This window comes from Lycium barbarum, chromosome 11 (assembly GCF_019175385.1).
Source record: "Lycium barbarum isolate Lr01 chromosome 11, ASM1917538v2, whole genome shotgun sequence".
NCBI classification, from domain to species: Eukaryota; Viridiplantae; Streptophyta; class Magnoliopsida; order Solanales; family Solanaceae; genus Lycium; species Lycium barbarum.
In genome coordinates, this window is record NC_083347.1 from 34,544,253 (window position 1) to 34,556,494 (window position 12,242).

Here is a 12,242-nt window from a genome sequence, read left to right on the forward strand (position 1 = left end):
GTGCTCACCGATGGTCGTATTTCTAGATTTGGCATTACAGGACCCTCCATTTGTATCTGCCCAACATAAATCTCTCTCTCTTCTTTTTTTTTTTTTTTTTTTTTTTTTTTTTTTTTTTTTTTTTTTGCGCGGATTGCTCTTCAAAGGCACTGGTCTTTAATTTTTGCCCCTCAAATTGTTGATCTTTAATTTTTTTTCCCTTCGCTTAAAAACGCATGGGTTCCGGGTTCGAACACCTTTTCAATAAAAAATTAAAAGCAAAATCGCAAGACTGACTTTTGGATTCGCAAGGCAAAGGTTTGAATTCAAACTCTACCTTAAGGACATGGGCGGATGTACATGGTGGTGAGGGTGTTCACCCGAACACCCTCGGCAAAAAATTACAGTGTATATATACGGTAAATTTTCTGTGTTTATGTAAATATATTAACTTTTGAACACCCTGAACAAATGCAAAAGGTCAGCTCAAGTGGTCCAGGGTGTTCAAAATTGTCTCTAGCGTGTTGGGTCCATCCCATAATTTGAGGAAGGAAACATCTCCCTCATTTTAAGGAAGAAAACAAGGAAGAAAACATTTCTCCTGTTTTGAGGAAGAAAACATATTCCTTGTTTTAAGGAAGAAAACATCTTCCTTGTATTTGGCAAATTGTCAAGTGCTTGCTTGAGTCACAAATGACATCAATAGGTTCATTTCATCCCTATAAATAGGGAAGCCTTCCATCATTTGTTGACACACCAAAATATCAGACATTAGATCATCACAGCACAACCAAGAAGAGTTGTGTGAGAGATTTGTGAGGTTTTTTTTTTTGTTGAGTTTTTTTAGAGCTTGTATGTCTCTTCTTTCTATTCTTGAAAGTAATAGAAGTATTTTTTCTCTCATATTAGCTCGATACTATAATTCCCCCCCCCTCAACAAGTGGTATCAGAGCCAAGGTTCTGTCTGAGTATGTTATGTGGTTGCAGCATAGTCTGAACTTCCACATCAGAAAAGAATTACCTTGGTGCTCCTGCATCAGCTGCCACGTCACCGGTCAGTTTTGTAATTTTTTGAAAAAATTGCAGTTTGGTCCCTCAATTTTTTTTAAAAATTATTCAGAAGGTGAAAATGACCATTGACGAGTCAACTTCATCTTCTGGAGCTATGATTATGCTCACGGCTACCAACTACACGCTGTGGAAACGTCGGATGGAAGATTTCCTCAGTTGTAAAGACCTTTTTGATCCAATAGAGCTGAAGGGTATTAATCCTGACCCGCCCAAGTCAATAGAGTGGAGGAAAATTAATAGAAAAACTATTGGTCAAATCCGACAATGGATTGACCATAGTGTCTTCCACCACGCTGCACAAGAAATCGACGCTTATGCCCTTTGGAAGAAGTTGGAAGACATGTACCAGGCCAAGACCGCTCGGAACAAGGCCCTTCTGATGAGACGCCTTGTCAATATGAAGCTCAAAAGTGGAACTTCTGTTGCCGAACATACCAGTGAGTTCCAGAGTCTGGTAAATCAATTATCTTGTGTAGAAATGCCACTTGGAGACGAAATGCAATCTCTACTACTTCTTAGTTCCCTTTCTGATAGTTGGGAAACACTAGTTGTTACTCTCAGCAACTCAGCCCCAGATGACAAACTTACCATGTCTGTGGTCAAGGATGCATTGTTCAATGAAGAGGCAAGAAGGAAAGACATGAGCACAGATCAGACTCATGCCCTTGTGACGGAGAATCGAGGAAGATCACAAGGAAAACAACAAAGAAACAGTAGAGGAAAATGGCAAAGTAGAGGCAAAAGTCGGGGGAGATCATCGGATGGCCGGAAACCTTCTTATACCTGCCACCATTGCGGTATAGAGGGTCACATGAAGAAGAATTGCTACAAATGGCTAGAGGAGCAAGGCAAGAGCAGTTCTCAACCGACGAACAAGGGTGGTGAAACGCTCATCACAATCTCAGGTGATGTAGCGTACTGTACTACCCATGATGCGACATGCCTTCACGTCTCAAGAGAAGACACGGAATGGGTGGTAGATACTGCAGCATCCTACCACGTAACTCCCCACAGGCACTACTTCAGAACATACAAAGCTGGAGACTTTGGAGCGGTGAAGATGGGTAATTCCAGTTCCTCTAGAATAGCCGGAATTGGTGATGTACAAATAAAGATAGGTACCGGGAGCACAATCACTTTGAAGGATGTCAGACATGTGTCAGATCTTCGGCTCAATCTCCTGTCAGTGGTATCTCTTGACAAACAAGGGTATGAAAACCATTTTAGCAGAGGCACATGGAAAATGTCAAAGGGCGTTTTGACAATCGCTCGAGGACATGTTTGTGGCACATTGTACAAAACGCATTTAAGAATTTGTACAGACAGCCTCAACATTGCAGAGGAGGCTTCTCAGGATTTATGGCACCAGAGACTCGGCCACATGAGCGAGAAAGGGTTGACTACCTTGATGAAGAAGAATCTTATAAATGTTGACAAGAACGCTGCACTGTGTCTTTGCAATCATTGTCTATTCGGTAAGAAACACAGAGTGTCATTTAATTTCACTTCAACAAAAAGATCAGAGTTGTTAAGTTTGGTACACTCTGATGTCTGCGGTCCTATAGAGGTTGAATCACTCGGTGGAAGCAGATATTTTCTGACTTTTATCGATGATGCTTCTCGGAAAGTGTGGGTGTATTTCCTGAAGACGAAGGACCAGGTGTTCGAGTGATTCAAGTCAATTCACGTCTTGGTGGAACGTGAAACAGGAAAGAAGCTGAAATGTCTCCGATCTGATAATGGAGGCGAGTATACTTCCAAGGCGTTCGACGCATATTGCAGAGCATATGGCATTCGACATGAGAAGTCAGTACCACGCACCCCTCAGCACAATGGCGTTGCTGAAAGAATGAACCGGACTATCATGGAGCGTGTCCAGAGCATGCTGAACATGGCTAAACTTCCAAAGCTATTTTGGGGAGAAGCAGTCAATACCGCATGTTATCTCATCAACCGATCACCTTCAGTACCACTCAACTTTGAAGTTCCAGAGAGGCTATGGACAAGTAAGGATCCTACATACTCACATCTTAGAGTATTTGGGTGTTCATCATATGCACATGTATCCAAAGAGCTCAGACAGAAGCTTGATGCGGGAACTATCCCATGCATTTTCATTGGCTACGGAAATGAAGAGTTTGGATACAGGTTATGGGATCCTAAGGAGAAAAAAGTGATCAGAAGCAGGGACGTTGTGTTTCACGAAAATTTGACAATAGAAGACATTGAAAAATCCACGATGTCTCAGAAGTCAAATGCGGGTGCTCAAGTTTCAAATGAAGCACCAGAATTGTTCTTGAGAAATAATGACGAAGTGCCAGAAGAAAACTCAGAAGCAGAAGAAGATAAGGAGACAGAAGAGAGTGCTGAGCAAGGGGAGCCACAACCCACCTCACCAGAACCATCACACGACACAGATGATGGTAGTTATTCTCAGATGGTTCCAATTGCTCGTAGATCTGAACGAGGCCATATACCATCAAAAAGGTACTCATCATCTGAATACCTTTTGCTTACTGAAGATGGAGAACCGGAGAGTTTTCAAGAAGCTATGTCTCATAAGGATAAAGAAAAATGGCTGATAGCAATGCAGGATGAGTTAGAATCTCTGCAGAAAAATCAAACTTATGAGATCGTAGAACTTCCTAAAGGGAAGAAGGCACTGAGAAACAAATGGGTGTTCAAGTTAAAGAAGGATGCAAGCGGACAAGTGGTGAAACACAAAGCTCGGTTGGTTGTCAAAGGGTTCCAGCAGAAGAAAGGAATTGACTTTCATGAGATCTTTGCACCAGTTGTCAAGATGACCTCAATCCGAGTTATACTTGGCTTAGCAGCAAGTATGAACTTGGAGCTTGAACAGATGGATGTGAAGACAACATTTCTTCACGGAGATTTGAAAGAAGAAATCTATATGCAGCAGGCAGAAGGTTTTGAGGTTTCAAGTGATAATCTCGTGTGCAAGCTATCTAAAAGCTTGTATGGTTTGAAGCAGGCACCAAGGCAGTGGAATAAGAAGTTTGACTCATGCATGAAGAGTCAAGGCTACAAGAAGACTACTGCGGATGAGTGTGTATACATCAAGAGACTTCCAGACGGTACCTTCATTGCTCTTCTATTATATGTAGACGACATGTTGATCGTTGGGAAAGATCAAATGAAGATAAGCCAACTGAAGAAAGAACTCTCTAAGTCTTTTGATATGAAAGACTTAGGACCGGCTCAACAGATTCTTGGGATGCAGATCACTCGAGACAGGAAGAATCGCAAGTTATGGCTATCTCAAGAGAAGTACATTGATCGGGTACTTGAGAGATTCAACATGAATAATACCAAACCAGTTAGTGTTCCACTTGCGAATCACTTCAAGTTGAGCAAAAGAACATGTCCCACATCCAAGGAAGAGATCGGGGAGATGTCAGCGGCGCCCTATTCTTCAGCAATTGGAAGTCTGATGTATGCCATGGTATGCACACGGCCAGATATCGCTCATGTAGTGGGTAAAGTGAGTCGTTTTCTCTCTAACCCCGGGAAGGAGCATTGGGAGGCAGTCAAATGGATTCTCAGATACTTGAAGGGTACCACGAAGTTATGTCTTTGCTACGGTGGAGCTGATCCAGTCTTGGAAGGCTATACAGATGTTGATATGGCCGGAGATATTGATAGTAGAAAATCTACTTCAGGATATATCTATACTTTTGCAGGGGGAGCTGTTTCTTGGCAATCAAGATTGCAGAAGTGTGTCGCTTTAGCTACAACAGAAGCAGAATACATTGCTGCCGCTGAAGCTGGTAAAGAAATGTTGTGGCTAAAGCGCTATCTCCAAGAACTTGGGATCCAGCAGAAAGAGTACAAGATACATTGTGACAGTCAGAGTGCTCTAGACTTGAGCAAGAACTCCATGTACCATTCCCGTACAAAACATATTGATGTTCGGTATCACTGGATACGCGAGACGATTGATCAACAACTGTTGAGACTAGTGAAGATCAACACAAAGGAGAATCCATCAGACATGCTGACCAAGGTGGTACCGAGAGACAAGTTCGAATTGTGCAAAGAACTTGTCGGCATACACTCAAACTAAAAAGCCAGTGTACCCTCCTTCAGGTGTATGGGACTGGAGGGGGAGATTTGTTGGGTCCATCCCATAATTTGAGGAAGAAAACAAGGAAGAAAACATTTCCCCTGTTTTGAGGAAGAAAACATATTCCTTGTTTTAAGGAAGAAAACATCTTCCTTGTATTTGACAAATTGTCAAGTGCTTGCTTGAGTCACAAATGACATCAATAGGTTCATTTCATCCCTATAAATAAGGAAGCCTTCCATCATTTGTTGACACACCAAAATATCAGACATTAGATCATCACAGCACAACCAAGAAGAGTTGTGTAATATCCTTGAGAGATTTGTGAGGTTTTTTTTTTTTTGAGTTTTTTTAGAGCTTGTATGTCTCTTCTTTCTATTCTTGAAAGTAATAGAAGTATTTTTTCTCTCATATTAGCTCGATACTATAATTCCCCCCCCCCCCCCCCCCCCCCAACATAGCGTCCTAGGTTCAATCCCCAAGGACAACATAATGTTTTATATTTAGCTTTTATTGTTTTTTTGGAACCTCCTGAGTGAAAATCTTGGATCCGCCACTGCTTAAGGAGAGTTTGCCTTATCCGTGAAGGCAAACTCTGCCTTATAAAGTAGAATTTGCTATCTTAAGGCAAACTCTGCCTTGCGAATTTTTTAAAATTTTTAATTGAGCGGGGTTCGAACCCCAAACTCATGGGTTTTTAGGTGAAAGACAAAAATTAAAGACCAGCAATTTGAGGGGCAAAAATGAAAGACCACACCCGAATAAGGGAAATCGTGCAAATTGCCCAACATAAATTATTACGCCATGTAGCCCAATATACAATATTATACATGGGAGGAAAACATTATAACGTATCAACCTTGTATAAAGTGTATAAAAGGTGTTTTATACACAAATATGAATTATATCGGGTAACAAACTCAAAATATGGGTTACGTGGCGTAAATATTTTCAAAAATAGATAGAGAGCGTAATGTCCCCCTCAAACCGAGACAGTCGATCATGTTTTGTCACTGGTAACTTAGCCAACACTTTACGGGCAACTACTTTGGAGTTAGAGTTGCCTTCCATACCTTAAATCATATCTTGAATGCTTGGTGGTCTCTAACCCCTTTGACTGCCTTGTTTTTTAAGATTTTTCCTATCATTATTATCCAGGAACTCTGGGAATCAGATGTATAGCAGTAAATATGGGAACAACAAACCTTTCCTCCCAAAACTCATCTTCCAGATCGCTCAGTCTACTATTGGAATTATAAGATTGCAATTTCTTAATTTCAAATATGATCTTGCCTGGAGTCGAAGGGTTTCAAGCTGAGCAGGACTAAGACAGAGTACTTAGAGTGCAAGTTCAGTTATGAGAGTCAAGTAGAGGACGAGGACGTGCAGTTGGATACTCAGGTCATCTCGAAGAAAGAAAGTTTCAAGTACCTGGGGTCGATCATCCAAGGGACTGGCGAGATTGACGACGATGTCACACATCGTATTGGAGCGGGATGGATGAAATGGAAGCTCGCATCGGGGGTGTAGTGTGATAAGAAGGTGCCGCCTATTCTAAAGGGAAAGTTCTACAAAGCGGTGGTTAGACCGGCTATGTTGTATGAGACGGAATGCTGGCCAGTTAAGAAAGCGCATGTCCAGAAGATGAAGATAGCTGAGATGCGGATGCTGAGATGGATGTGCGGGCATACCAGGAGAGATAGGATTCGGAATGAAGTGATTCGGGATAAGGTGAGTGTGGCCCCTGTGGTGGATAAGATGCGGGAAGGGAGGTTGAGGTGGTTCGGCCACGTGCAGCGGAGATGCGCTGATGCGCGAGGTGTGAGAGGATGGCTGTGGTGGGCCTGAAGAGAGGGAGGGGTAGGCCAAAGAAGGCCTGGGGAGAGGTGATTCGGCAGGACATGGCGTTACTCCAGCTTACCGAGGACATGACTGGTGATAGGAGGGGGTGGAGGTTGAGTATCAGGGTAGAGGGCTAGTGGAGGGGCCGCGAGGTTTCCTTTCTCATATTATGAGTATTTTTATCCTGCTTCTATGTGTTGGTCTTGTCTATCTTTGTTATTTTATCATGACTTCGTTGCTCTTGCTATTTCTCATTTTCACATGGTTTTGATTTGCTTGTCCGTATCTGACTCTTTTCCCTTTTTTCCTTTGTTTTCCTTGTTTTCTTTTGAGCCGAGGGTCTTTCGGAAACAGCCTCCCTACCTTCCAAGGTGGGGGTAAGGTCTGCGTACACTTTACCCTCCCAGACCTCATGTTGTGGGATCCAACTGGGTATGTTGTTGTTGTTGATCTTGCCTGGGATGATCTTGTGTTGTTAGCTGACAAGAGGATAGCTGTGAAACTTTGCAAAAGAATCCACTGGTGTAAACCCTCCTCTAACTTCTTCAAAGTCAACAGTGAAGGTAGTCTTATAGCTGATAACAGTGGAGGAGGGGAATTGTTAGAGATTCAAGCTCTATTATTTAGCATTCAATGGTGCAATTTTAAATGAGATTGACCAAATTGAATTGGAGACTGAATCTATGCTTCTTGTATCCTGGATTAAGGAAGTGTTCAAAATTCCTGGCAGCTTGAGACTACTATCAGGGATATTAGAATTCTCTTATTGGAATCAATTGGTCTATTAATCACTGCTTCAGGGAAGCAACTGACAAACTTGCCTCTTTAAGCCTCAGCAATCAGAGCAGCAGTATCTGTTTGAACCGTGGAGATCTTCCCCCACAGGTCAAAGGCATTAGTGAATCTAGACAGATGTATGGTTTCTAATTTTAGGATTAGGAACAAGAAACTGCATGAAAGTGTATATTCTGATGTGCTATAACTTGTATGTTTTTGCCATGTTGACAGGAATGCTATGTGCAGTACATGAGAACCTCCTTCTCATCATCCTTAATACACCGGCACCTTTTGCTAATATGCTAAGGCTAAGTGGGCATGTCCACTGTCTTAACTTTTTTTTTGAAGAGTTTAGGCTCTTCATACCTCTTGTACATGTATTTCACTTCTGGATTCTAATATAGGAGGAAGGGGTCATGCTTAATCCTCACCCGGAAGGTGGCTTTGAATAAAAAAAATGCATTATCCATAGCTGGGAAAAGTTTAGTTAACCTCCAAATTCCAAATATAACTACCATTACCTTTCCTCAAATAAAGTCTTTGAGCTAAAATATGGCATTTTTTTACAGTAATACGCACACCATATTAAAGTAGTTTCTTCAATTACAGAATCCTAGCAAAAGGTGTTACAATTCAATATCAAGCCATGAAAGTTCTTATAAATGGGTAAATACTCGAACAGTTGACTTCCCACACTCTTTGGGGTTTCCCCGTCCATCATCAAAACCATCTTCTCTCCATGCAAACTAATCAATGAATCATGAAAGAATTTTTTTTTTTTGTAGAAAATGAATTGAATTACAACATGGCACTAAAGCTGCAGTATAGACTCGACGAGTTCATAGAGAGGTGCAAGCTCTGCCTTGTCAATTAAGCGGAACTCCTGTATCAAGCAAGATCAAAAAGCAAGAGCATGCATCAGTTTTCCTCAATCAACACTAGCCATATTTTACTTGTGGAGATATATGATGCACTACAAATTCATGAAATGCATCAAATCAGTAGCATAAGATGTACTAGTACAAACTCACCCATGTGAACAGAACAAAGTGCTTAAAGCAAGTATTCATATGAGCTTCTTCCTTTAGACTGATAATCTTTTGGAAATGTGAATGATAGATATGAGCATATACACGAAATAATCGCTTGAATATTGTCTTCACAACATCCTGAAAGTTAGACGGAAATGGCGCACCTGTAGCATACCATTGATCAGACATAAAATTTGGGAACTTTGAAGAGTAATATGCACAGCAGAAAGAGAGCGAATACCCACCCAAATTTTGTGGAAAAATTGATTCATCATCTAGCTGAGTTTCTATCCAACCCATCAAATAATCCACATATTTTGGAGCAGAAACTTCTATGGGTCTCTTTATATTAACTCCGTCGGCCCAACGATACTCGTACCTGCCAAAAGTTATATGCAAGATTATCAGCCATGCCAAACAAATAACATATTTCATTGTGTTTTCATTTCATTCAGAGTAGAAATCTGAGAAGACAACTGTCCTGTTTCATTGCAAATTTCACTATACATGTTGAAATCTTGCATTTCCACTACCCAATGTTACAGTGGAATTACCAAGATGAGTGGAAGAGACAATCATGAATAGGAGGACACATAAGATCAATAAAGAAAGAAAATCAATCTCAAGAATTAAACCATTATGCATATTGGGACAGCGTGCAATGAAGAATTAGAAGATAGTGAGAGATATAAATAGTCCAGAATATTCTTTTTGTTTCATGAACATTTTTGTGTAAAGAGAAAATTTCAATGTGAACCATAATGGTGGTTACAGAGTTGGAATTTTGCTTAACATCATGACTGTTATGCAATTCTTCCAGCAGTTTTGAAGATGGGTAATCTTTTAAACATCTTTCTCGTCCCTTCCTCTCATCCTGAATGCATAAGTAAATGGGCGCTTTTATAGTAGCACATCGGCAGGGTAACAACAATCCGATCTCTCATTACTTCTATATTTTGTTCAAGGAGATATTTATGGTACTTAGATCTAAGGCTATGTTATCTTCTGCTGCTTTAAGAGTTTCACTTCACTTATATTTCCTCGGATAGTTTAGCTATCTAGGCAGGGAACGATGAAGAATCTTTTACCGATAATATTATGCTTAACAAACAAAATAAGTTATGTCAAACATGTTGGTCAAATGATGAGGAAAGTTCAAGGGCATTATATTATTGCCATCATATTTTCATGCTGTGGCTGCTTTGCAGTATGTTCCAACATATCATAGTTACCGACTGACTCTCTTTGGACATAGCGAAGTCAAGACTTAGAGTGTCAGGCATAGTTTTCGAAAAGAAGATTGGACCATGACCTCTGTAGATGACTAAAGTCCTAGTATAGGAGGCACTCTGAATGTTCTACTTGGTTGGGGAAACTTGCAGTATCCCCAACAGTTGAAAATTAGGAATCACAAATAGGTGCTAAAGTTTTAGGGACAATAATCCCAAATAAATATAGCAGTTGGGAATTGAGTTTGGCATAAGATATGGACATGATAAATATAATTGTGGTGTAACATATCTATAATGGTATTTATGTACTTGATGAATCTATAGGATCTACCACAATCTGAACAGATTTAGAAACCTACTTTGGCCCTGCAGACATTGTCGGACAGCTCGACGGGGTGCAGAATTCTGTGAGAGTGGCATACAATATATTCACTTGGTTGAAAAAGTCAACAGCTGTAAAACATAGAAAGAAAAAAAAGTTAGGATCAACACAAAGATGCTTAAGATATTCAGAAATCATCATATGGATGCACGTACAACATCTGCATTGTTAATATCCAGGGCAGACACCAGACAACTTAATCGCAAAGGATATTCTGTTTTAAGCTATACAAATTGAAGAGAGGAGGTTGTGGGATAAAAATCCAACATAGATGTCACAAAGGGGCACCAGAAGTTGCTACAGAGCAGTATATATCCTTATTATTAAGTCAATACCATGGATACCAGTTTTGATACTGTTCCCAAACAGTTGTCACAATGGACAAGATAAATCCACATATTTTATGCAGGCCAAGTTGAAGTTAAGGACTAAGTGAAGTCGATCGACATGTTCACAAGTCGCGACAAGGTATATTATAGCAACCTAATGTCAAATTATCCATCTGAAATTATTTATAATCTGACTGGATCTAAGTGACAGACGCACCATCTGTCATCCAAATACACAAACAAGTACAGAAAACCGACAAAATCGAAGCTTTGCAATGTATCATAAAAGAACCCGAGCCATTGATATTTTGAAGTTGTATCTTCCTACAAATGGAAAACGTACTATTTACAGCCAGCCACTCGTGAAGATCTTCTCCAGGGGGTAGCCGCACTGCTTCCCTCAAGTTCCCACTGCCCAAAGTAGCATCAATGTGTTTCTTAAGTTGTGCACCCTGCATTTCAAAATAAGATAAAAAAGACTTAAGGAAGAAAATCACAACAGCAATAACAACAAAAGCAAACAAAATATAGCCTCTATTATAATGATTTATGATCAGTTGGATTTTACTCATGGTTTAATTAGCTGCTGCAAACTAATTGTAACTGATTAAAAATGAGATGTAAATAATATAGGCACATCATAGAACTAAAACATATTCTAACCTTGCTTCCTGATGGAGCACTCTTTTTAGGACGAAAAGTCTTCTGATTTCTGAAATAATCAAATCAATGAAAAATTTACCAAAAATCTCTAGTAAGGGAAAAAAACACATTAGTGCTGCTATTAGTCATAGAAACAAGACACTAACATGCAAAAAGGTTGAAGATATCCCATTTTCTTTAAGTTTAAGACTCAGATAAAGAAAATTATACACTAATTCTCTCTACCAAATTGGGAATCCAAACATAGTATAAGTTCCAAACCCCAGAACAAAGAGATATAATTAATCAAACTGAGAAACAAAAAGATCATTTCAAGACTAAAACTTGGTTTAAAATAAAAGGAAAACATGTTGTATAAATGGATATACCTGTTTCCAAGGCCAAAAAGACTCATGATTCAAGATGGTCCAAACAAGGAAAAGGTGATGTGTATGAATGAGATACAAGGGTGAAGGTTTAGTACATAATATGTGTTGTATATAGTCATTATCATCATATAAATAAAGGAGAAAAGAGTGTATTGAGTATATTACAGACTGGCAATGGAGATCAGGTCAAGAAGGACCCCTTCTCTTTACCAAATATCTCTCTCCTATAATAAATATAGACAACATATATAAGGAATGTGAAGGGAGGAAGCATAAACCAACCAGCCAGGTCAGTCTTCTTTCTTTGCCATAGCCATGCTTACCTGGCTCCTGTCTCTTTCATTGTCCTCTCTTTCTCTATATGCATGCCCCTCTAAATTTTTAAGGTAATCTCAGTTTTTGTGACACTATCTATTTAAAGCTAAATATGCATTTATTTTTATAAAAAATATAGTATTATTTTTAAATATAAACTAAATTACTT

The 12,242-nt window shown here is 39.8% G+C and overlaps 1 protein-coding gene across 2 annotated transcripts; it reads right to left on the bottom strand.

The window, feature by feature from the left end:
• Positions 1-8,275: 8,275 nt before the first annotated feature.
• Positions 8,276-11,969, bottom strand: LOC132618118 (MOB kinase activator-like 1A). 2 transcript variants are annotated; one of them, XM_060333179.1, is made up of 7 exons: positions 11,759-11,969; positions 11,391-11,439; positions 11,071-11,179; positions 10,376-10,469; positions 9,030-9,163; positions 8,785-8,948; positions 8,276-8,636 (listed from the first exon to the last, which is right to left on the bottom strand). In XM_060333179.1, the coding sequence occupies exons 1-7, from the start codon at positions 11,782-11,784 to the stop codon at positions 8,565-8,567; spliced, it is 648 nt and encodes a 215-aa protein (XP_060189162.1). In that variant the 5' UTR covers positions 11,785-11,969; the 3' UTR covers positions 8,276-8,564. The 2 variants fall into 2 exon arrangements, with proteins under 2 accessions (XP_060189162.1, XP_060189163.1); XM_060333180.1 differs by lacking the exon at positions 11,759-11,969 and adding an exon at positions 11,537-11,714.
• Positions 11,970-12,242: the final 273 nt, after the last annotated feature.